Raw genomic sequence first — 26,636 nt, forward strand, 5'->3', positions numbered from 1 at the left:
CTTGAGGGCAAGCAACATTTGGGAGGGGAGGACTGTCATGTCCCTTCTCAAATGAAATAGTCACGGGATGTAGCAATACAATTTTGGTTTAGGAGGAGGACCCCAGACGTAGAAACTTAGGAACTATAGGCAGTTCGAATTATTTTTGGCAGCTAGTGGAATGTGGGGGCCACCACATGCATAATTCAAATTTGGCCAAGGAGGATGTTGGAGGGAATTCGAGTTAGTGGAAGGAGGGACCCACAAGAGGCTACGGGAGCCCAAGGTGATAAAAGAGGATGGAGCTCTCATTTTCCAGCATTCTGAATATTTGACAAACAAACCCACTCTTGTACACTCTGTTGTTTAGCAAGTCTACCGGCTGTTTAGCCACGAGTCTTCTGCAGGGAAGATTCAACCTCTACTTCGGGGGACTATCCATGCCCACCTTAGGGAGGCCATTCCACAGAGATTGCAAGAATTTCCAGCAGTGATTCACAGCTCGTCCAGCCACGCAGAGGAAGGGACTGCGTGTTTTCTAGGCATCCAGAAATACGTAGAAGTTGATTTAGCCAACCAAGGGGCCACTAACTTGCTGGGATTTTTCGAGAGCAAAGAAGACGGAGGACTGAGGATATTTTATCAGTGTTTGCAGCCAGCCAGCCAGTACACGCAACAGTATACATTTCTAAGCAGAGAGACTGCACAGTTGCCTCTAGCAGCAAATTTGTGGGGCTTGATTGAGAATCCATCAGGGCCAAAGACCATCCGGGAAGCAAGGGATCAGATGGTACAGGGGAAAGCAGCAATTTAGGGGTGTTTCCAAGTGGATTTGCAGGTTGATTCCTGCAAATCGAATTTGGCAACAGTAGTCGAAGAGCAGCTCTCAACAGGCTGAAAATCCAAGTCAAAATCAGAGAAATTCCCTTCTGGGTTTTTCTAGGTTTTGTCCAAGGAGTCTAAGGCTGAAGGGGAAAAATTTTATGGGCAGTTTTTGGGCACTTTCCAGCAAGCCGAAGTCAGCAGATTAGCAGTTTACTAGGACAGCGCAGAGCCTAGTAGAGAAACAGTTGAGCAGCCATCTTTCCACCTATTCTACCACTTGGGTTTGGTCCAGCTTGTCCTTGAGACAAGCTCAGGTGCACTACTCCATTTATATATTGTACTCATGCTCTCATATTTCATAATATATGGCTCAGCAGTTCCATTATTACTGTTACAATGTCTCATGGGTGTTTGCTAATTTTTAATTTTCCACTGTTGCATTGTTTGTTTAATTGGATTATCACTTAATTTCCTGTTTAGGAACATTACATTTAATCAAAGGCTCGATTATATCATGTTCTTTGTGGTTCACTTTGATATGTGACGTCCACACTCTGTCTTTGTCACCATTATTATATTCACAGTATGACTGGCATAAGTTTATCTAAGGTACACTATGACTCGCATATGTTTTTTTGAGTGGCTCGCTAGATCATATTGTGGCTCGTTTTCTATTGGATTGCATGGCATCATTTTCTGTTGGCTCGTATGGCTTCACTTTTCTATTGACTCATATTCTACAGTGGCATCACTGTGGCATCTCTTCACTGCGACATCTGCATCACATTAGTGGCATCACACTATACAATGAGCTGCATCGCATCAGTGGCATCACACTATACACTGAGCCGCATTTCATCAGTGGCATCACATTATACAGTATGAAATCGCATTAGTGGCATCACATTATATAGTATGGCATCGTAATTCTCACAATGGCTTGTTCTTGGCATCAGTGACATCGCTTGGACTTTTGTGCATCAAATTATATCATGGTGACATTGCTTGACTTCTATAGTTCACATATGATCTTTGAAGCTCGCATTATATATGGTAGCTCACATTATATTTTTTTGTGAAATCAAGAGGACTCTAACCTATAATATATGACTGTTCAATGTGTGATAGTAATCCTTGTTTCGTGGTGAGATAGTAACCCTGGTCAAGTAATGTATGACAATGACAAGATGTCTCTTGTATGACTATGTATATTCAGAGTGTGTTCTATTGACAATGATGTAATCATGATGACAATAAATGATCTTAATATGGTAGACTTGGCATTAACTCTATATTTGGCAGTAACCTAGTGAACAGCAGTAATCTTCTATATGACAGTAATGTAGCAGTGAACATGACATAACAATGATCTTTGATATTTTAGCATAGCGGTAACTTTGAAGTATGGGCAATGAGTCAATGTTATGTATAGTAAGACAGTGATGGTGTGACTTGGAGATATGGCATTGACCCTTGAAATGGCAATGAACCATGGCATTACTATGACAGTGACCTTGACATGGAAGTTGGTTTTGGCAAATGGCAGCGTATTCATAATAGTAATCTTTAATGGCAATATATCTTTGATGACGCTTCATGTGACAACAATATGCCAGCAGTTCTCTAGAGATCAGATCGTTCAGTTCACAAACATAGTTATGAAGTGACTCGAGTTGGCCCTAGGAGACCTGATGTGATTGATGTATCTCATTCTTATTGTACTTTGTACCTCAGTTGAACAATTGATAAATAGCTAATAGAAGAAGAATCTAGTTGGGTTTTCCCTCCTGTGGGGTTTTGCCCTGATCTGTGACCTAAATCCTGGTGTCTCCATTGTGTGTTCTTTTCTTTCGTTGTTCCTTTATGTTTCGCTGCATTTTCGATGTTATTGTTCTCTCTACATAATTGCTAATAATGATGAAATGATGTTATGGGGTGAATGTTATATGTTGAAAAAATTTGAATATGCGAAAAACCTAAATTAATAGGAAGTGCCCCCCCCTCACTTGTTCCAACCCTTGCAACCATTCTCCAAGTGTAAGAACTTAGGGATCCCCCCTAGGAGCAAGCTCCAGGCCTTTTACGCACACTAACTGCCAATTCGAGAATGTGCTACTCCCAAGGATGCTCCTTGAGCCAAGGACTGCGCTCCCAAGGCACTCCCTGGACGCTCCCTAAGAATTCCTTGTGTGCACCCTAGACACTCCCTAAGGTGCTTCCTAATCGTAATGTTTTACCTATGTTTTTAACATTATCATTAATTGTTTCAGGATGTTTGAGAGTGATCCCAGCCTCATCAGGCTTCATATGGAGAAAATAGAATTTCATATCCCATTCAAAAGTCAGTAGACTTAACAATTTTTAGGATTTCAGGACCAATGGGATTGTAGCATTTTCATTGGATTCTATCATATATGAGGATATGTAATTGGCATTTAATCAAGAGCACCAAGCACTAATGTAACCCAATGTTGATGGTGATAATTGTTGAACTCCCTTATCATGGCCTTAGCAAAAATGTACCCTTCACTTGAACCAAAATCATTGATCAAGCATGTTAAGCTTTTTCTACCATATTTTAAGGCTTGGATTAGGAAGTTTCATTGAAATTGGGCAGTGCCTATCCCTAGAGGATTATGGTAGAGGCAAGGGCTAGATTAGAGGCAAAGGATAAAGGATGATACTAATGATGAGGATGTTGATATAAGTGTTGAAAATTGGCAGCTAAGGGATGAATTTCCTTGAATAAAATCTCATTTCTGACAATTCAAGAGTGACTTTCTATTTAAGGTAGAGGCAAGGGCTAGATTAGAGGCAAAGAATAAAGGATGATACTAATGATGAGGACATTGATATAAGTGTTGAAAATTGGCAGCTAAGGGATGAATTTCCTTGAATAAAATCTCATTTCTGACAATTCAAGAGTGACTTTCTAAAAATAGAAAGTCATATCTATCATTTCAAGCATGACTTTCCAAAATTAGTAAATCACCATGCTTCAATTGGTAATCACATATAGATGATGGAAAATCACTTAACTTATCCTTAATCAATCTTAATTGTTCAATTTTAACTTAATTGTCAATATTATCATTAATATTATATTATCCTTATGATACTATAATATTATTATCAAAATGGAAATACATGTCACCTTTCCTACTTGGCACTCAATCATGCCACTTCGCACCTCTCTCTCTTTGATGGCACTCGTAACTCTCTCTCACTCAATGATGCATTACTCTCTCTCTCTCTTTACGAATTTGTTGCACTCCTCTTACACTCTCTACACCCATTAAAGACTCATCATAAAAGATTCATCTTACACATTTTTCAATGCATATGTTACACTCTCTCTCTTTTATGGGATGAGTTACAAGGCATGCATATCTTTCTCCTTTATGGCATGAGTTACAAGGCATGTGTACCTCTCTTCTTTTAGGCATGAGTTACAAGGCATGGGCACCTCTCTCGTTTATGGCTTGAGTTACAAAGCATGTGTACCTCTCTCCTTTTATGGCATGAGTTACAAGGCATTCGTATCTCTCCCTAAATTGGCATATGTTACTCTTCCTCAAAGCATGCGAGTTACTCCTTTATGACATGAACTCGTTGCTCCTCCTATATATATGTGCCTCATATCTTCTCTCCTTACTTGTGCATTGTGAAAGGAGAATTCGAACTTGTGAAAGAGAGAGTTGGAGAGACTAGAGAAGGATTGAGAGAGAGAGAGAGACTTGAAGAGTAAGAGAAGAACTTGATGAACCAAAGCCATTCAATGTTTGCATCACTTGTTGCTACCAGAGATCTTCTTGCTATAGCTATTTCAGATTTGGGTGAACTTACTCATTCTCTTGATATCTCATTGTATTATGTTTCTCTGTTGAATCACTGATTTCTAATAGAAGAAAAATCTAGTTGGGTTTTCCCCTCGTGGGTTTTGCCCTGGTCATTGGAACTAAATTCTCTGTGTATCATTTGTTGAAGAATGTAACTAGGTTCGATCTTCATAAATTGTATTTGAGTCATAATGAAATGTATTTATCAAAAGAAAGAAAAAGAAATTTTTATTATTATTATTATGACTTATTAAAGCATGGGTTTCATGCTTCGATCATCGTGTTTTAGGTCAAAGTCCCCATTGAGAACCTCTAGGATTTATTTTGAGTCATTGTCCATTTAAAGGACCCTTCATCGGCTTTTGAATCATGTAGAAAGAATTAATATTGAGTCAAATAAGCTATTTGTCACCTCCACACCAAGTCGGCCTCGAGGAAACCAAGTCAACCTCATTTTGGGTAATTCGACCTCACCAGAAGCCTATATATACAAGCAGTTCGAATTCATTTGGAGCACCTCACTCACTCAAGTTTGATATCCAAGAAGAAGAGTTGGAAAAGTGCGAAGTTAGAAAAGGAGGCTAAAAGGAGTGTGAAGTTGGGAAAGAAGAAAGAAAAGATCAAGATTGAAATTTTGGGCTATCTATCTCTCTCTCTCATGTGGACTCCTCTAGGAGATCGAAGTCTCTCTTGTCAAGTTGAAGTTGTTGTTGCTGTTGCTGCCAGTTGTTAAGTTAAAATTGTTGCTACAAGTTGTTGTTGAAGGGTTATCATCTGCAAGAAGGAAGAAAGGGTTGACTTGGTGTGGAGGAAGTTTGTGTCTAGGTCAAGAGTCTTGGATTATCTCGTGAAGTTATTAAGGAAGAGTTGTTGACTAGGTTTTCCCCTAGATAGGGGTTTTGCCCTAGTTGTCCACCTATATCTAGTGTATGTGATCTTTGTGCTATTGTTTTGGTAATTGCTTGATGAACTAAAAGATAAAAGAAAAACATATAGATCAAAAAGTCACAAGTAATTATCTATATAAAGAAAATATTTCTGCCTTTCTAATTTTCTAACATGGTTTCATAGCTAAGGTAAAGAAGGGAAAAAAGGCGGCTCAAAAATCTATTGAAAGAAGAGTAAGGAGCTCTAAGAAGCTTTGAATAAGGGTTATCAAAAGGAACATATAAGAAGTCAAATCTATCATCTTCAAGGACAATGTCTAACTCAATGAAGGGTGAAAACAAACTAGAAGGAGCATCTAACTATAGGGCATGGAAGAAGAGGATAGACCTCATCCTCGAGAAGAATAAAGTTTTGGATTTAGTCAAGGGAAAGGTAAAGAAGCCTACTAATGAGTCAAGTGATGCAGAAAAGGCAAAATTCAGGGAGACAAAAATATTGGCTATGACTCTAATGGTGGATGGAATAAAAGATAACCTCATCCCCTATATATCTAACATAGACTCTGCTCAAGAGATGTATGAGGCTTTATCAAAATTATTCACTATCAAGAATCTTGGTCAAATAGCAAGCCTTAAAAATGAACTAAGATCTATAAAGATGACAAAGGAAGACATTGTGGCATCTTTCTTTGTGAGAATAGCTAGATTAAGAGATGAACTCCAGGAAATTAATGAGATAGTACTGGAGGAGGATCATGTAATCACTGCACTTTTATGTTTACCAACATCATGGAGTGCCTTCTCATCAGGTCTCAATAGGTGGAAGGAGACTCCTACATGAACAACTATGGAATGCTTGCAGTCAAGAAGAAGTTAGGATTTCTCTAGTAAGCAACAAAGAGAATGAAGAAAAAGTTTCAAATGCCTACTCCGGTCATCACAAGAACAAAGAATCATTCAAAAAGACTAAAGGGCCTAGAAGAAAGATAGACATATCCAAAATCAAATGCTACAATTGTCACAAGATGGGTCGCTACAAAAGTGATTGTCCTGAAAATCCGAGAAATAGAAAGAGAAATATAGATCATGCAAATGTTGTCGAAGAAGCAACTAAGGCTTAAGCCTGATGGTAAATAAATTGGCTGAAAGCTTTAGTCCATCTTAGTCCCACATGGAAAGATTGCCCTGGTCAAGAATCAAGTCTGTGGCACTGTAAGTTCCTAAACTCTTTATGGTTCATTTGTTTTGAGATCTTCCATGTACTTGTATATATAAGTATGAATACCTCCCTACTAGGGAGTGTTGAAAAATGTAACTAGGTTCGGTCTTCATAAATTGTATTTGAGTCATAATGAAATGTATTCATCAAAAGAAAGAAAAAGAAATTATTATCTTCGGTCATCATGTTTTAGGTCAAAGTCCCCATTGAGGACTTCTAGGATTTATTCTGAGTCATTAGAGTCATTTTCCATTTAAAGAGACCCTTCTTGGGCTTTTGAATCATGTAGAAAGAATTAATATTGAGTCAAATAAGCTATTTGTCACCTCCACACCAAGTCAGCCTCATTCTGGGTAATTCGACCTCACCAAAAGCCTATATATACAAGCAGTTTGAATTCATTTGGAGCACCCCACTCACTCAAGTTCAATATCCAAGAAGAAGAGATGGAAAAGTGCAAAGTTAGAAAAGGAGGCTAAAAGGAATGTGAAGTTGGGGAAGAAGAAAGAAAAGATCAAGATCGAAATTTTGGGCTATCTATCTCTCTCTCTCTCGTGTGGACTCCTCTAGGCGATCGAATTCTCTCTTGTCAAGTCGAAGTTGTTGTTGTTGCTGCTGCCAGTTGTTGGGTCAAAATTGCTGCTGCAAGTTGTTGCTGAAGGGTTATCATTTGCAAGAAGGAAGAAAGGGCTAACTTGGTGTGGAGGAAGTATGTGTCTAGGTCAAGGGTCCTGGATAATCTCTTGAAGTTATCAAGGAAGAGTTGTTGACTGGGTTTTCCCCTAGATACAGAGTTTTCCCTGGTTGTCCGCCTATATCTGGTGTTTGTGATCTTTCTGCTATTGTTTTGGTAATTGCTTGATGAACTAAAAGATAAAAGAAGAACATAAAGATAAGAAAGTCACAAGTAATTATCTATATAAAGAAAATCTTTCTGCCTTTATAATTTTCTAACATCATTGTGTTCTTGGTTGTCTGTGTTCTTGGTTGTCTTCTATTGTGCATATGGTTTATATGATGTATGTTCTAATCTATAATTGTTTCACTATATTGCAGTTGAAAGAAGTTTCATGATAAGTAATTGTGTCAGCATAGAACATCAAATTTCAACATGGTATCAAAGATTTGGTGAAGACAAGAGCTTCTCCCTTCTCATTTGATGCTGAAATATCACTCGCTGCCCCTTCTCATTTTCTTTTGAAATATCATTTGTTGTCCATTCTATTTGCTGCTCATTTTCAGCTGAAAAATCACTTATTGTCCCTTCTATTTGCTGCTCATTTTTTGCTGAAATATCACCAGTTGTCCCTTATATTTGTTGTTCATTTTCTGCTAAAATATCACTTGTCCCTTCTATTTGCTGCTAAAATGTCACTTGTTGCCCCTTCTATTTGTTGCTGAAATTTGTGTGAGCAGATCAAGATGTTTTCTTCTTACTTCAAGAATGAAGAGAAGTTGATTGATGCTTCAAATTTCAGCACTTAAAAGGCAAGATTGGATATTACTCTTGAGGAACATGTGGTACTGCAGTATGTTGAAAGAGAGATAGCAAATCCAGTAGAAAACTCTAATGCAGCTATCAAGGCCAGATACGAGAAAAGAGAAGTCAAGGATAAAAATATTGTCCTTGATTCCCTTGGAGACCATCTCATCAGTTGTGGCCCCAACCTAAAGAAATTTAAAGAAATGTATGATAAGTTGATTGTAATGTATCAGGTGAACAACTTGAGTCAAATTGTAATGTTCCAAATTTATATAAATAGTGATATGCAAAGAAAAAACGATTTTTAACCAAGAAAAATTAAACAATCAGCAAATACTCAATACACTCCAGAAATGAGAACCATTTGAGCCACTTTATTAATGAAATGGAGCAAGTACAATAGTATGGAAAATGCACCTGGGCTTGCCGCAAGGGCAAGCTTGACATAACCCCGGTGATAAACAATAATCTCTAAGCTGGAAAATGACTACTCCTCTAATGCTCTGCGTTGTCTACAAAAAACCACAATGTTGGTTGGAAAGGAATTGCAAGAAACCGCGTCTCCGGTGCTCAGAAAATGCTAAAACCTTAACCCCAAGCTCCTTGGCCTAAACCCACAAAAACTTAGAAAGGGTTTGGCCTGAATCCAACCTCCCAAATTCGGCCTCCAATATGCCCTCCAAACTGCTCAAGAAATATGGCCTGCAAGGAACAGCAATGAAACCTCCTCCAATGCTCCAAAAATGAAGCAATCTCCTCTCCAAATGTTTCCCTTAACCTCCCCGGTAAAGTTCAACCTCAAAGACTAATACTCTACCCACCACGTGAGCACCAAGTGTTGCCTCTGCGTTGGCCCAGGAAGTGCGAAAATCACCCTGCAAAGTAGCACACTCCTCCAACTCCCAAACTCTCCAAAATGACAATAATCCTCCTGTGCCTCCTCTTTGGAAAATCTCTCACCCAAACTCCACTACAAGACACCACAAGCAAACTCGGCCTCCTCTTCACTATGTCCTCCAGTAATACGCACCACCTGGAGATGAATGCAACTGCTAGAAATCACAATGAGATCCTCCTCCTAAAGAAATGAAGAAAAACCTTCCTAGTGTGGCACTCAAAGTCCCCTGAAGAAAGGGTGAGCTCTTTGCTTGAGCACTCGTGTTGAAGAGCAAGTGACTCGACTAAGCAGCTCGAGCAACCAAAGAGAAATCGATATGCCAAAAGATGAATGAGATGAGGAGAGTTTCCTTCCTTATATAGATTTCGTGGAGCACTTTTCCCTCCAATTCTTCCTCCATCGTGGGCCCTCACTTAACCACCTCCATGCAAATCAAACTAGGGAGTGCGTATTTCCCTAGTGTGGGTGGCCCCCATGTATAACTTAACCACAACAAAAATAATTTTTCCTAAGTCTAATCTCCTAATAAAATCGAATGGGACCCACTAGCTCCAAAATTGGCCCCATAATATAAAAATTAATCTTGTTCCAAAATAATTTAGGAAGGGACATGACACAAATTCTTGCCTTGAAGAATCCACTCAAGGATATTAATGAACAGAGAAGAGACCATTCAAGCATACTCCATGAGGATATCTAAAATCAAAGATTAGTTGTCAACAGTTGATGAAATTGTATATGATAAAGAGTTGGTGTTGATTACGCTTTGAGGTCTTTCTCCTAACTTGGGAAACTTTTATTACTACCATCAGCAACAATGCCAAGTTTCCCACATTTGATGAACTCCCGAGAAAGTGTAGTCAAGAAGAGGTCTGAATGATTTCCAGAGGAAGAATTCCCAAGCATGAGGAGGGAGAACCTATTGCCTTTGTTGTCCAAGGCAAAAAGCAGAAAGGAAGAAGAGGCCATCACTGTTCAAAAAAACCTACTCCCATTTCCAACAGTTCCTTTAAATGGAACAAAGACTTATCAAAAGTCCAATGCTACAATTGCCATAGGCATGGCCACTATACCTGTGACTATCCAGAAACAGAAAAGCACAGAGATCCAACTACAAAAATCGTACCAACAAATCTTATTATAGAAGAAGAAGAAGAGAAGCTTCTTCTACTTATAAAGAAAGCTACCGTTCTTCAAGGAACCCAAGGTATGATAACAATGCAGCTGAAACACAATCATAATACTTTCTTGTTTCTTCTCTTTCTAGTTCCTCTCCTACAGATTCTTGTAATGGTTGGTTGATAGTGGTGCTTCAAGGCACTTTACTGGTTATAAAGAAGTACTCTCAAATCTGGTTGAGAGGGAGACAGATTTGAAAATCATTCTTGGAGATAACTCTACATATCCTATAAAGGGATTTGGTTCTGTTTCTTTCCATCTGGATCAAGGTAAAACTATATCACTTCAAGAAGTTTTGTATGTACTTGGTTTGAAAAAGAATCTTGTGTCTATATCTACTTTAGAAGATAAAGGAATGAAAGTTGTTTTCATAAATGGTAAAGTTCTCACTTGGCTGATGAGATCTAGCATGAGAGATGCCTTCACTCTAGGATCAAGATGTGAAGGTCTATATAAAGTCAATGAAAGACCAATCCATGTGCTTATCCATGACAGCGATCATCAAAGTGAACTTTGGCACCGAAGGTTCGCTCGTCTGCACTATAAAGCATTACCTCATGTGAGAAACATAGTTCTGGAATGTCGGAGATTAGAGCAGATCATGATGGAGTTTTACAAGAGTATGCAAGTGGAAATCAAGTACAGGGACCATTCCCTTCGATCAAAAGATGAACCAGTCAAATACTTCATCTTATATTATGATTTATGTGGACTTATGCCTGTAACTTCTCTTGGTGGCTACTTGTATTATATAATCTTTGTGGATGATTTTTCTCGCAAGACATGGATTTATTTTTTGAAAAATAAAAGTCAAGCATTTAACATGTTCAAAGACTACAAAGCTCTGGTAGAAAAACAAACTGGAAAGTAGATCAAAATCTTCAGATCTAACAATGGAGGAGAGTTCACTTCCAATGATTTCATTGACTTATGCAAAGAAGCTAGAATCAAGAAAGAGACCATTGTACCATATAACCCAGAACAAAATGGTGTGGCCGAAAGAAATAATAGAACTATCATGGAAGCAATCAAAGCTATGTTGCATGATCAGAAATTACCAAAGTTCCTATGGGGAGAAGTTGCTAACACAACTGTCTATGTCCAAAATAGATCTCCTCATCATGCCCTAAACAACAAGACTCCTGAAGAAGTCTTCACTAGTGAAAAGCCTAAGGTTGGGCACTTGAGGATCTTTGGTTATCCTATCTACTTCCATGTGCCAAAAGAAAAGAGGAACAAGCTAGAAGCTTCAGGTAAGAAAGGTACGTTTGTTGGTTATTGTGAGAATTCTAAAGCTTACAAAATATACGTACCTGGTCAAAGAAATATAGAGTTTAGCAGGGATGTAACATTTGATGAAGATGCAACTCTTGGAAAGGCAAGAGACACTCCTCTTCCTCCTGCTAATGTTGATAGACAAGATGATGCATTTGAAATACAAGAAGATCCTGAGGCTGAAACTAATCTTGTTGATGAACCCATGGAGCCCATGGACCCCTTGGATCCTCCTCCATGTGATCCTCCTGCTAGAAAGAGACCATTATGGCTTCATGACACTCTTCAAGATGCTGATAAACATGTTTCCCCTAGAGGAACCTTCAGAGAAAGCAAGAAACCATGCCAGTTCCAGGGATATGTTGTAGCCATGAGCAACATTATTCAAGCAGAACCATGCACTTTTGAAGAAGTTGTGAAAGATCAAGTATGGAAAGATGCAATGGCTGAAGAATATGAGTCCATCATTCATAATGATGTATGGGAAGTAGTTCCAAGACCCCAAGGTAAGTTTGTTGTGTCTTCTAAATGGTTGTATAAAATTAAGCATGGTGTTGATGGCAGTATTGAAAAATATAAAGCTAGATTTGTGGCCAGAGGTTTCTCTCAGAAAGAGGGAATAGACTATGATGATATTTTTGCACCTATTGCCCGATACACCACCATCCGATCTATTGTGGCTCTAGCTGCTAGCCAGGGATGGACTCTTCACCAAATGGATGTGAAGACTACTTTTCTGCATGGCTTCCTCAAGGAAGAAGTATTTGTGGAGCAACCACAAGGCTTTGAAGTACATGACCGGAAAACTCATGTATGTAGACTGAAGAAAGCCCTCTATGGTTTGAAGCAAGCTCCAAGAGCTTGGTATGCCCACATTGATAGCTTCTTGATGAAGCTTGGTTTTACTAGAAGTAATGTTGATCCAAATCTTTACTTCAAAACAATCCAAGGTATGCCTTTGATTTTGGTATTATATGTTGATGATTTATTTTTTACCAGTGGTGAACCTCTTATCCTCCAGTGTAAGAGGGAGTTAGCTTCTGAATTTGAAATGAAAGATCTTCATTTGATGCACTACTTTCTAGGCCTAGAAGTATGGCAAAGACCTGGTGAGATTTTCCTTTCTCAAGGAAAATATGTTGTCAAGCTTCTAGAAAGATTTGGCATGACAAAATGTAAGTCCATGAATACTCCAATGGAGATGAATTTCAAGAAGCTATGTGGTGAAGTTGTAGGACTTGATTTGGCTAATCCTTCAAGTATCGACAACTAATTGGGGCACTGATGTTCTTAGTGAACACTAGATTGGACATACGTTTTGTGGTCAATACTATGAGCCAATATATGATTAAGCCATCACATGCACACTGGATTGTCGCAAAGCATGTGTTGAGATACTTGCATGGGACCATCAATCTTGGATTCAGAAATATTTCCGAAGATATAAGACTACCTGGGTACTCTGGGCTAGTAAGTCTACTGACAAGAAGAGCACATCTAGGCGTTGCTTCAACCTGGGATCTACCATGATATCTTGAGCAGAAAACAAAAGTTTGTAGCCCTTAGCACAATTGAAGCCGAGTACATTGCTGCTAGCATGGCTAGTTGTGAGGCAGTATGGCTAAGGTAGCTCTTTGGAGAGTTGTTTGAGCATGTATTGGATACAACAGTAATTTATTGTGACAATAAGAGTGGGATTTGACTTGCTGAAAATCCTATGTTCCATGACAAGTCCAAGCACCATTGAGATCAAATATCACTATATCCGGATATGGTACAGAGCAGTGATGCGAAAATCGTGATTTTATCACGATATTATCGGATTATCGCGATTTTTATAATTCAACAATATTATCGCCCAATTTTTAAACAGATTTTTTTCACGATTTTTTTGGAAAAAAAGATCGCGATAAAAACGAAAAAATCGCGATTCAATGGCGTTGTTATCGTCAGGCCGGCGGACAGCGGGTTTATAACACCAAAAAAAAAATTTATTCATTTGGACAGACAGCGGCAGCGGTGGATTGGGAGTGACCTAGGAGAAAAACCTTGGTCAATTGGGAGCTGATTGGAGGAGAAAAACGACTCAAAAACCCTGGTGGATTGAGAGCTAAGGAGGAGAGGATCAATTTTCTCTGGCAAACTGGTATGGGCACCAAATTTATGTGTTTTGTTTTGGTTTATTTTTTTGGTTGGGTTTAGATAACCCATTGTTTATCAAATATTTTTGAGTTGATTTGATGGGGTTTTTGTTTGTTAAATTGTCATAATGTCATATACAACCGGTTTGGGTTGATGCGATGGTGGAGGAGTATGACTCCATAGTTCGAAACAGTGTTTGGGATGTGGTCCCGAGACCGGAGGACAAGTCAGTTGTGAGCTCCCATTGGCTTTACAAGGTAAAGCAAGCTACAAATGGTAGTGTGGAGAAGCATAAGGCCAGATTTGTGGCCCGTGGCTTTTCACAGGTAGAGGGGATTGACTATGATGAGACCTTTGCTCCTGTTGCAAGGTACTCGTCAATCAGATCTATTTTGGCACTATCAGCACAAATGGGTTGGAAGATCCATCAGATGGATGTGAAGACTGCCTTCCTCAATGGCATGATTGAGGAAGAGGTGTACATAGAGCAGCCCGAAGGTTTTGAAACCTTGGACCGTGAGTCGCATGTGTGCCGACTCAAGAGAGCGTTGTATGGGCTGAAGCAAGCAACCCCATGCTTAGTACACCATGATAGATAGCTACTTCACTGGGTTGGGATTCATGAAGATTGAAGCAGATGCGGACTTGTATCACATAGTGGGTAAGGTAAGTTGTTGATCATTGTACTTTATGTAGATGATCTCATACTGACAGGTGATGAGAAGCTCATCAAATCTTGCAAGGAGGTCCTTGCAAGAGAGTTTGAGATGAAGGACATGGGGCTCATGCATTAGTTTCTTGGCATGGAGGTATGGCAGGGAGATCGAGTTGTTTGTATTTCAGGGAAAGTATACCAACGAGATACTCAGGAAATTCCGCATGGAGAGCAGTAAGCCCATGGAAACTCCTCTAGCTGGTAATTGGAGGAAGGAGGATGCTACTTCAGGGGAAGTAGTGGAAGCTACTGTTTACAGGCAACTTGTGGGTTCACTCATGTACTTGGTGAACACACGACCAGATATGTGCTATGCAATTAACCAGCTTAGTCAAGCGATGGTTAGGCCTACCAAGCTGTATTGGAAGGCGACAAAGCATGTATTGAGATACCTCAGAGGCACTACTCAGTTTGGGTTATGGTACAGACGAACAAAGGGAGTGAAGCTTCAAGGCTTCACCGATGTAGAATGGGCAGGGAGTCCATCCGACAGGATTCACTATTATGTGTGATGTAGCACTAGAAATGATATTACACATCTTATATATTAGTTCTTTTATCATATTTATGTGTCAATGTATTTATTTTATGTTGTAGATGCTTTAGATATTAAAAAAATTGAAAAAAAATGAATATTTTTGTATTTTACGATTTTTTCCCAATTTTTTCCCGATTTTTCCCTTGCCGATAATATCCTGATAACGATAACTGCAACATTGGTACAAAGAGAAGCAGTGAGAGACTCCATCATATTGCGACTAATGATTAAATCAATGTTGCGAACATCGACATCAAGATAAAATCGGCAAGGGTCCAAAAAACCAAAAAATCAGCAAAATATCGGTAAAAATTGGCAAACATCGGAAAAATCAAAATATCAGTAAAAATCAGCAAACATTGGTTAGGCCAAAAAATCATGATTTCAAGATAAAACCAGGATGTTATCGAGATGTTTGCAACACTGGAGCAAATAGCTAACATACTTACCTAGCCTTTTCCGGAAGGGAAGTTCTTGGTTTTTAGAGAGCAGCTTGGATTGATGGATGTGACCCTTCCTAGAGGGGGCGGTCATGCATAACAAAGATGAGACTTTGTTGTGTCTGATCCTTGTCAAGTGGTAACCCATCCAAGCAGAGACTTGGTTGTGTGTGATCCTTGACAAGTGGTAATCCCCCCAAGCAGAGATGAGACTTGGTTGTGCGTGATCCTTGTCAAGTGGTAATCCCCCCAAACAGAGATGACACTTGGTTGTGTCTAATCCTTGTCATGTGTTGACAAGTGGTAATCCCCCCAAGCAGAGATCAGAATTGGTTGTGCGAGATTCTTGTCATGTGTTGGCAAGTGGTAATCCCCCAAAGTGAATATAGTATGATGGATGAATCTCCCCTATGATGATTCTTCTTCATTAGATTGTAAAATCATTGTTCCAAAGTAGAGATCCTTGTTTCAAAAAGAAATTCCTCCCTAGATGAGAGGCAGTATTGAAAATTGGCAGCTAAATGATGAATTTCCTTGAATAAAATCGCATTTCTGACAATTCTAGAGTGACTTTCTAAAAATAGAAAGTAATGTCTATCATTTCAAGCATGACTTTTCAAAAATAGTAAATCACCTTGCTTCAATTGGTAATCAAGTATAGATGATGGAAAATCACTTATCCTTAATCAATCTTAATTGTTCAATTTTTACTTAATCCTCAACATTATCATTAATATTATTCTTATCCTTGTGATACTATAATATTATTATCAAAATGGAAATACATGTCATCTTGCCTACTTGGCACTCAATCATGCCACTTCGCACCTCTCTTTGATGGCACTCATAACTCTCTCTCACACAATGATGCATTACTCTCTCTCTCTCTCTTAATGGATTCCTTGCACTCCTCTTACACTCTCTTACACCCATTAAAGACTCATCATAAAAGATTCCTCTTCTGCACTCTTCAATGCATATGTTACACTCTCTCTCCTTTATGGCATGAGTTACAAGGCATGTGTACCTCTCTCCTTTTATGGCATGAGTTACAAGGCAGGCGTACCTCTCCCTAAATTGGCATATGTTACTCATCCTCAAAGCATGCAAGTTACTCCTCCTTTATGACATGAACTCGTTGCTCCTCCTATATATGTGCCTCATATCTTCTCTCCTTACTTACTTGTGCATTGTGAAAAGAGAATTCGAACTTGTGAAAGAGAGAGTTGGAGAGACTAGAGAAGGATTGAGAGAGAGGAAGAGAGACTTGGAGAGTAAGAGCAGAACTTGGTGAGCCAAAGTGATTCAGTGTTTGCATCAGTTGCTGCTACCAGAGATCTTCTTGCTACAACTAGTTCAGATTTGGGTGAACTTACTCATTCTCTTGATATCTCATTGTATTTTGTTTCTCTGCTGAACAATTGATTTCTAATAGAAGAATAATCTGGTTGGGTTTTGCCCTTGTGGGTTTTTCCTTGGGCATTGGACCTAAATTCTCTATCCCATTGTGTTCTTGGTTGTCTTCTATTGTGCATATGGTTTATATGGTGTATGTTCTATCTACAACAGCTTAACTGATATTGCAGCTGAAAGAAGTTTCATGATAAGTAATTGTTTCAGCATAGAACATCAAATTTCAACAACAAACCAAAGTGGAACATGTATGGTAGTGCTACCCCACAGCTAGAACATTTGGCAATGTAGGTGCTTTCACAATTGGTGAACATTTCTTCTGTAGAGAGGTGTTTAGCAACTAGTTTAGTTTATTGTTTGAACTTTGGAGTGACTGAACCATTCAATCTTCATATTCCAGTGTGCAAATGGCCTATTTTATAAACATAACTATTTGGTCATGTTATTGTTGATAGTTACTAGATAACCTATTTCATTTCATAAGTTCATGGTCTACTTTCTTTTATGTGGCTTTCAAATTTGTATGCTTGTTTGTAATTGCTAGAATCTAGATGGTTGATGCATGAATGATTAATCATTAATGTACTATGGATGCCATTTCTATCTTCATTGATCTACAAATATGCACGTTTTTATGTATTCTGCAACTAATTTGGCATTCTGTATATTTTTTTAATATAAATGCAATAACAGATATATATATATATATATGCTCCCAGGATGCTCCGATTCAAAGAATTTTTGGAAAATTATGCTCCCACTCTCAAAAATGCTCCCGCTCCATGCAACCTTGTGTCAACCACTAAAATGACCAATTAATGTTTGTTCCAAGTACATCTCTCTATTTTCCTTTACCGTCAACTCTTCAATAACAAGTTTCATCTTCTCTGTTTTATGCAGGTGATCTTCTTCTTTTTCCTAAGCTTGGGAGGTTCCTTGCATGCAGTCACTACTTGTGCTGGCTTCTATCCCTCTGCTTGCACATCCTTTACAACTGTTTATCCCTACCTCCGTGAGTTACCATCAGTGCAAGTTTGTCCAAGAGGTCCTCAGTTATCTCGGAGATATAGCAATTTGTTTCCTTCAAGGATCCTCTCGGCTGAGCTTTGATTTTTCTCGTCATAACTCTGTTTTTAACTTTTTTTGCCTCTGATGGAACCCCATTCTCATGAAAATCAAGGCATGTGTCCATCTGTTCTTTCATTACCATCTTCTTCCCCTCCAGCGAATTTCATGTTTTGCCATGATTGTAGGTGCCCTCTTATGATGGATTTATCCTTCCCGCTATCTATCTCTGAGGGATGTGTCATAGGACCCACAGTATAGATGTCATTTGATTCAACACCCCTTAAGCTTCACCAAGTATGATAGACCCTAATGTGGTGAGGCCTAGGATCCAATGGCACATTCTGCATTATGCCATACTACTAATGGACCCTGGTTAGCCTGATTGTGAAGACCCTGTCATCTGGTAATACCATAATACCTCTGACCCCCCATACCCTTCTCCTAAACATTGATCGATAGATCTCCTTCTTGGCAGATTGACCTCTACCACTGGGCCCCAGCATCCTGCACTTCATTAATGAGATGAAACCATTGTACTCCTCCTGGAATGGACCCCTTGGTAGATTGACCTCTAACATCAGGCCCTAATCTCCTGTACATGTCATTAATGAGATAGATCATACTCCCCCTAGATTGGACCCTGTGGACACCCAAACTCCAAGACTAGCTTGCATATTTACTCCTCATAATCAAAAGAACCTCCCCTCTCCACCAAATGATTTAGGACTTTACCGCTTTGAAAAGTGTGCTACTTCCCATGTCCACACACCTGCAAACCCTTCAACCCTGAGTCCTCCCTGCCAAATGCTAAACCTACTCCCCAGCCCCTCACCAGAGTTCTTTCTATGCGGAAAAATCAGTCTATGTGTTTATTCTATCTATTGGCATGTTAAGTCTTGGTGTCCTCTTATCTTACTTTGGTTTAAAGGTATAACCAGTAAAGTTTTATTGTTATGGACACCTGTTCAATAATCTTGAAAGAACAGATTGATGTAGTCCTTTTGGTTTTCTCAAAAATCAGATCTGGTATTTAGATACAAAATTTTGGGAGCCTCCAACACCCATGAGTACATCAAGCTGCCAAAATGTTTGGTCTGTATTTACATAAATTTTCGGCAGCTATTATAAATCTGTTTTTTTCTTAAAAATGGGGAAAAGAAGAAAGTTGGAACTAAGAAAGGTATGAAAATGAGAAATACAAATTACAATTAGGCATTTATTTAGGGAGAGAATGAAACTGGTGTCAAGAAGAAAAGCTTAAGTACAACAATCCCTAACCTGATCAGAACATTTTCAAAATGTACAAAGAAATATGAAAAATGATATCTTCAAAAGACTGAACTCACCATTAAATTGGTGGTTTTCAATATTACTGAAATTTCTAAAAAAAATCACCACAAACAAATTCAACATGTTCATCCTAGTACCTTCTGAATTTGAGAGAGCTCTGCCTGCATGCTCTCAATCTGTTGGGAAACATCCATGGGACTCCTGTCACTGTCATGGGATTGCTTGCTCTGTAAGAAAGAACAGAGACTGTCAACATATAAAGACCAAAATTAATAACTCAAGCTTAATAGTGTGATTCTTCTTCGATGTGATCTATATAGGATACAAAACATCTCCTTTAAGAAATAGCAGACCTAGCAAACATGTATAAGATTTTTTACTTTTTCATACAAATAAAAATATTGCAATCATATAATAAAAGGAGGTACAGATGAAAATAAGTACAGCCACTAAATGTGGACGTGTTTATTATAGATTAATCATTTAACAGCTCTCACTATCAATGTAGCAAACAAAACAATGATGGTAATTTCTTCCTAAAAAACCTGGAAAATGGCATTTCCTAATAGGCAAATCCTATTCAATGCAGCCTATGGGATCAATAAGATCTATCTGGTATAAAACACAATGGAGTAGGACAGTGTTGCGGGGGAGCGCCCCCCCCCCCCCTGCTCCCGCTCCCGATCTGCGCTCCGGGCGGGAGCGACTCGGGAGCGGGTCGGGAGCGCGCTCCCTGCCTTTTCGGGAGCGTTTTGCCTTTTTTGCATTTTTTTTTTTGTAGTAATGTTCGAAATGCAATTTTTTTTGAAAGAAACAAATAGTTTTTGAGTGGGGCAACTTAATGATCAAGTCTAGGCCCTAGTATTGATATGCTATTCATGGTAATGTTAAATTCTTAAAGTAAAAGGACATCCTTTTACTTAAATTTTTAACATTACCATGAAATGACTCAGGATGTTTGAGAGTGGTTTCGTCCTCATTGGATTTCATATGGAGAAAGTAGAATTTTAGATTTCATTCAAAATCCAGCAGACTTATCAGTTTTTCAGGATTTCAGGATTGGGGGATTGCAATGTTTCCATTGAATTTTGTCATGTATTAGGGTATGGAACTCATATTTAATCAAGAGTACCAATCCCTCTATGTACCTTGATGTTAGTGACATTGGTTGTCGAACTCCTCTATCATGACCCTTCTAAAAATGTACGCATCACTCAAACAAAATCTTGACTTGACATGCTATGCTTTTTCTATCTTATGTTAATGCTTAGAGGGTGATATTAATGACAAAGATCCCTATACAGATACAAAGGTAATGACAAAGATACCTCTGGATATTAATGCTTGGAGGGTGATATTAATGACAAAGATCTTGATTTTGCAACAAGACTAAAAAATTAGACATTTCTCGTGGTGGCAAGAGGCCCAAGCATAAGAAATAGATAATAGATTTACTTCTCTTTTCTAGTTTCTAGTAGCTTTTATAACTATTGACTCTTTCATATTTATTATGATATTTTTTTAAACAATATATGACAATTTAAGTTTGAAGTTGGCAATTATAACTCATTAGTAATGAATTATGAATATGATGCTTCATGAAAGTTGAAAGTTGTTTCATTTCATTTCATTTTATAACATTTCATTTCATGTTAGATATTATTTGTTGTAATGGTTACACTTAGCTTACAAGTACAACTTTGGTGATCAATGATGATAAATGTTATATATTGAATTTTGAAAGCTTGAAAATTTAAGATTGATGAATCATGAGACTCAATATGTTGTATGTTACTATGTTACTAACTTGCGGACGTGGTTGATGAAGATTATAACTTCTAGATGATTGTTGTTATATGGTTCAATCTATGCTTTTTTATGTTTTTTATATCTAATTCATCATTCTACATGTTTTTGTTGACATATATGTATCAAAAATTAAAAAATATAAAAAATACATATATTTTTAAAAAATCGCTCCGGGATTCGCTCCCAAACCGGGAGCTTCTGAAAATGGTCGCTCCCGCTCCCAAGTAACATTGGAGTAGGAAACTCCTTATTTTGAAGCATGGGACATTTTAAAAGCAGCTGTCCTATTTAAAGCCAAACAAGAAAGCTTCACGGCTATTTCACTTTTTCTTCTTATCTTTGTTGTCGTTCTAGAATTGCTTACCTTTATCTCCTTATCCTTTTGTTGTTGAGCTTCTTCCAACGCAGTATTCTTTACAGTGAGCTGTTTCCTCAATCTCAATATTTCACCTTTTGCAGATGAAAGTTCTTCCTCAAGCTTCCTAGCTTTCTTAACATAAGTCTCCTTTTCCTTACCAAGTTTCATAAGGATTTTGTTTGCATGCCCTGCACTCTCCTGAATTTCTTTTGATAAATGTTTCTCTTGCTTCAGAGATTCATATAGTGAAGCATTTTCTGTCTCAAGGCTACTTGTCTTGGATTTTGCAATTTCTAACTCTTCTGACAAAGACACTAAGCAAATTCTCATATCCTCCATAGATTTTGTTGCTTCCTCAAAATCTCTATGAAGCGCCCTTCTACCTTCTTTTTCTTCTAATAAAATTTTCTTAGATGCCTCTAGCTCTCGGCTTAAAGCTGCAACAGCTTTCTTTTCTTCATTTAAAGCTGCACTTGTTGTTACTGCTGTCTTGCGAGCTTCAGACAGTTCTTCGTTTATGTTCTCATAAGAGACTCTGCTGTCTTCTAATTTCTTATTCAGAAGCAACAAGTCATTCCTCGCTGTATCCAATGCTTTGTTTACTGAAGCTAGTTCACTGGACAATTTACTTGAGGTTTGTTCTGCTTCATGCACCTTTTCCTCCAGAGAATCACGCATTGCATCTCTATCATTTTCTAACCTGGCAATTTCTGACTCAAGCTGTGCTTGTACTCGTTTAGCTGTAGTCAATTCACTCGATAAAGTGACAACCTTGCTTTGTAAAGCTTCTAAGCTTTCAATTGACCTTTGCAGCTCACTACTCAGGTGCTTCACATTTGTCTTTTCTTCTTCTAATAAGGATTTCAAAGCGGAACTTTCTTCCTGTAAGCCAGCAAGGATCCCATCTTTTTTCTTGGCTTCTTCATATGCAATATTTAGTTTTTCTTTCAACTGGTTGACTTCCGCTTGCTTAGCAAAAATAGCTTGCCTAGCAGATACCAAATCTTTGTCAGATTTAAGTTTTGTTTCATTAAGTTCTTGATGCAGCTTGACCAGCTTCTCCTTATTATCCTCTCTCTCCACAACAGCTGATGCGAGTCTCTCACTCAAATTCTCAATGGATGATTCTTTCAGACGCAGTTCCTTTTGAGAACTTTCAAGCTCCCGCTGAAACTCTTTGATTTGAGCCTCTGCCTGTAAGAGTGATTTTCTCATTTGCTCAACCTTGGAAGAAAGCTCTGCAGACTCCTTTTCTCTTTCCCTAAGAGAAAATATCAGGCTCTCAAGCTCCTTTTCTTTTTCCTGTAAATTAGCAATTGCCAATCTTACATTGTCTTCCAGATCATTTATTTTGTTATCTTTTTCCTTCAATTCTAACTCGAGTGTCCTATTATCGTTTTGCACTTGTGTAATGTCTGCATTAAGTCTTTCCACCTGTTCTTCGAACTCCTCCACCATTTTATTCTGTCTCTCAACCTGCTTCTGCATGTTCTCTACCATGTGCTTTGCAGAGTTCAGTTCATTTGATAGAACAGCTTGTTCTTCCTGTGATTTTTGTGCCTGTCTCAGGTTTTTTTCTTGCTCTAGTAGTATTCTTTCCTCTAGATTCTCCCGAAGAGAAGACAGAGCAACTTCATTTTCTTTTAACTCAATTTTCAGCTGCACAATAACATAACTGCAACTAGTTAATATCAAACAGGAAAACTGGTACTTCAATAATATTCTTGAAGCACACTTCCATGGGCACAGACAAATCTCACATGGATGCACTGTGTAAGAAGCTTCATAACCTTTTTTCCTTCATGTTGAAAGATGATCAAGCCATTGAGTTATTGTTTGTAAACAACAATTTCTAATATAGCTGTTCAAATTGTCAATCGGTGAAAATTTACATGATTTTGCACCCCATGCTTATTCAGCACGATATATCAATTGTTCAACTAATGCACCAACAGTACACAAAAATCTTACAGCTTCAACTTGTGATCCAGTAGCAGCTTTATCCTTCTGTTCCAACATGTATAAAGCACCCAGTACTCCTGACCCAATTATTCCAAGTTGATTCAAAAATCCAAAAAAGTTGCTTCCTTGTGACTCACTTTCATCTTTAAACTGCCAAATCATAGGACCATATTGTCTCAGAAGCATATAAAATCTCTAAAGTTAACACAATATGTTAAAATAAATGGATGAGAAAGGTGAACCTCCACTATAACATTTTACTAGAATCTCTTCAACTCAAATCCTCTGAGGATGAATAGACCTCTGCTTTAGCAGTTTGCTGCTGAGATGGAGAAGTTGCATCCACAGTTTCTAATTTCTGACTCCTAGATGCCACTGGTAACCCCGCTTCTTTTCTATCTGCAGGTATCATTTTCACATGAACTTAGGGTTATTATGTCTCCTTTCTCAATATAAGAATTTCGGAAACAGATCAGATACCTGAAATTGGTGCATGTGACAAAAGGAACAAAAAATATTCTAAATTGATGAACAGACAAAAACGTCTACTAAAACAAACAAACATGTACACTAGGGCTAAACTGCAGCCATGAGTGCCTTTTAAAAGGAGCTATGCTGAAATTATTCTGACTCAAGTCATTACTGTCCGAGGCATAGGAAATAAACTGTCTTATTCAGCATTCTGCAGAACAGAAGATCAGGGAAAAAGGAAAAATTATGTCAAGAAGCCAGCAGTCTTATGGAACCCATGCAACCTTTTACTCAATGCAATATGATCTTCAGCGAAACATATTCATTTGGACAAAGTTGTAGTGAGCTGAATCAGACAATAGAGGTGCCCAAAGAGTGTCATTTTCCAATCTGTATTTAATGTTTCTCAGGTCCCCATTCATATGTATTTTGACTTAGTGCATTTAGACTGACCGTGTGTTCCCCAACAGATGAATTTTTCATATGAACAGAGCTCACGATGTTTACAATTTCACTGTTATAGGATGCCAATGAAATAAAACACTACAGAGAGACATGAAAAAGCTAGATAATAGAATATAATGCAACAACAATACTAGAAAAGAACCAGGAATTCCGTCTATATTTAGTAATTATAATGAATGTATGGAAGAGAGGCATACTTCTGGTAACTAAACATTTAAACCACTAAATCTTAATAGCCTTTCATTTTCAGATGTTGTTAGAAGGCACCTCAGTTTCTTTTTTGAAAAGCATGTGTTCTATTACAAATAGGACAAAATCAGTACATCAATGAAACCACTGATTTTCTGTGATACTGCAATCAGTTCCATTTTCCCTCCATAGCCAGGCAAGGCCAAAGTATCTCCCTTGCACCAAATCCCGTATAAGCTCATTCTGGTTGCCATCTGTGCTTGTACATCAGTTTTTAAACAGGTCGACTATCCAACACAAAGACTATTGGAAATGTCATTAAAGACTGTCCTTCAACTTCTACTCCAGCCAATACTCATTCCCCTTAAATGAATAGGCTCCATGACTCCCCACCAGACAACCATGCTATTTGACTATCCACAATCTCCATCATTGCCCCTTTCCAGTTGACTGGTCAAACTAGGAGATTCTCCAAATAGCCCTGTTACCCCTCTTCCAGCAGGGGTACATACCAGATTCATATTTGGCAGCACCATTGTAAGCCCAAGGAATGCAACTCTAAAGCCCAGTAAAAGCCCCGTGGGATCATGATTATGTAAGAATGTATTCCATATCCCCAATGGTGGATGGTCAAGGCCAGTCCTCTTAGCTTCATCTTCATGGTAGTTGGTTTCATGGCATGTTGACATTCCCCCCTGGTCGGTGGTAAGGTCATACTTTGATGGGAATTCTTATGTCCTGGGATGGTATACGGGCATTATGGAGGTGGACCTATCAGGACTGTATAATACTCAGTGTCTATCCCTGTAAAGGTGATCGCTTATTGTACCTTTCCCCTCATTTTCCTTAATGCCAGTGCACCTATTCATTCCCAGCATGGTTGTTTTATTGAGTCTGTAGGCATTCCTTGGCCATGGTATATTCATCATGTCACATGGCAATGTCACGTTTTCTGACATTTCAGTTGCCCAGACAGTTTGTGAATACCAATGCACAGCGTCCCAGGGAGTCCGAAGTCAACAACTCAAATTGCTCAGCATATTTTATGCTTGCCATGCCACGTGAAATTTTTTAAAAATGTCAAAGCAGTAAGGAGATAATCTCAGTCAAATGGAGTCATCCTCCTTTTATGGCCCGGCTTTCAGGAGGCAAAAACAGGCCAAATCTTGGTCAAATGAAGCATGCAAAGTATCAAAAGTCGTCTACAATTTTTTCTCAAGAAAACCCATGTGCCAAAAATGTCAAAGCTAGCAAGGCATTGGAGATCTAGTATCATGGTTCATTAATGGAGAAGATAGCCACATGTGTGGGTCTTATGAGGACTTTTAAAAAAGGCAAAAGGTGATCGTTGGACCTGTTGCCACAAAATCTACTAGGCCTAGTGCAGAACCTCACTAGGTAGATCCAGACATTGTGGCAACAAGAGATCAGCCACAACTATCACCTCAGTAGCCTTTCTCTAGCTATTTAGTGGCAAATAAACCACAAGGGAGGCTTCCCTATGTATAGATCACCTAAATGATATTCAACAAGAAGGGTTTAAGGTGATGATTAGGTCTATTGATTGGGATAGGCTACTGGCAGAGCTAGAAGGGCTAAGATACTCTTTAACAAAGTACCGCACTCTATCCTTAGACCACTTAAGTAAATTGGAGAGTTGTTATAAGTTAGGGTTTGATAGATTTTCAACAACGTTGCATACAATGTCATATAACATCTAGAAGAAATAGTCATAGAATGATAAATCAACAAAAGAGCAAGACTATCAATTAGATATGCAAGGTTTAGGGTTTATAATTGAGTTTGTATGGACGAAAAATGCATTACACAACAATTAAATGATGTCAACCCTAGAATTAGGGTCTTATTATGCAATAAATGCTAGATGTTTCTTTGTCACAATTATTAAATGTAATATCCACTAAAAGGGCAATAATGCATCAAGTAGAATTACCTTTTAGCAATATTTCAAAGAAACCCTAACCCTAGATATCTAGAATTTTGGAGAGAAGAGAGAGGAGATATTTATAGAAGAGAGATTGATCACCACATCCTAGACTAGTGCCTTGATCTAAATGGGCAATGGAGTTACCTAGGCAAAATTTAATGGAAACAACCTTGATGAAGGGGGTGAGAGGATAAAGACTATTCTTACAAACCCTAACAGCTTCCTTAAGAGGGAGACTTTATAT

General features: G+C 38.4%; 1 protein-coding gene across 1 annotated transcript in view; it reads right to left on the bottom strand.

The window, feature by feature from the left end:
• The window catches only part of LOC149168069 (MAR-binding filament-like protein 1-1), a 223,285-nt gene that overhangs the window by 139,142 nt on the left and 57,507 nt on the right, over nt 1–26,636 (bottom strand). The window contains exons 2-5 of the mRNA XM_089433318.1: nt 23,621–23,718; nt 23,329–23,469; nt 21,364–23,016; nt 19,328–19,417 (exon numbers count right to left, since the gene is read on the bottom strand). Coding sequence (XP_089289444.1) covers nt 19,328–19,417; nt 21,364–23,016; nt 23,329–23,469; nt 23,621–23,718 — 1,982 coding nt within the window. The remainder of the gene's footprint in view (nt 1–19,327; nt 19,418–21,363; nt 23,017–23,328; nt 23,470–23,620; nt 23,719–26,636) is intronic.

Source organism: Pinus tabuliformis, chromosome 5_1 (genome assembly GCF_031772625.1).
Source record: "Pinus tabuliformis cultivar Carrire ecotype Pingquan chromosome 5_1, CPIR1, whole genome shotgun sequence".
Lineage (NCBI taxonomy): Eukaryota > Viridiplantae > Streptophyta > Pinopsida > Pinales > Pinaceae > Pinus > Pinus tabuliformis.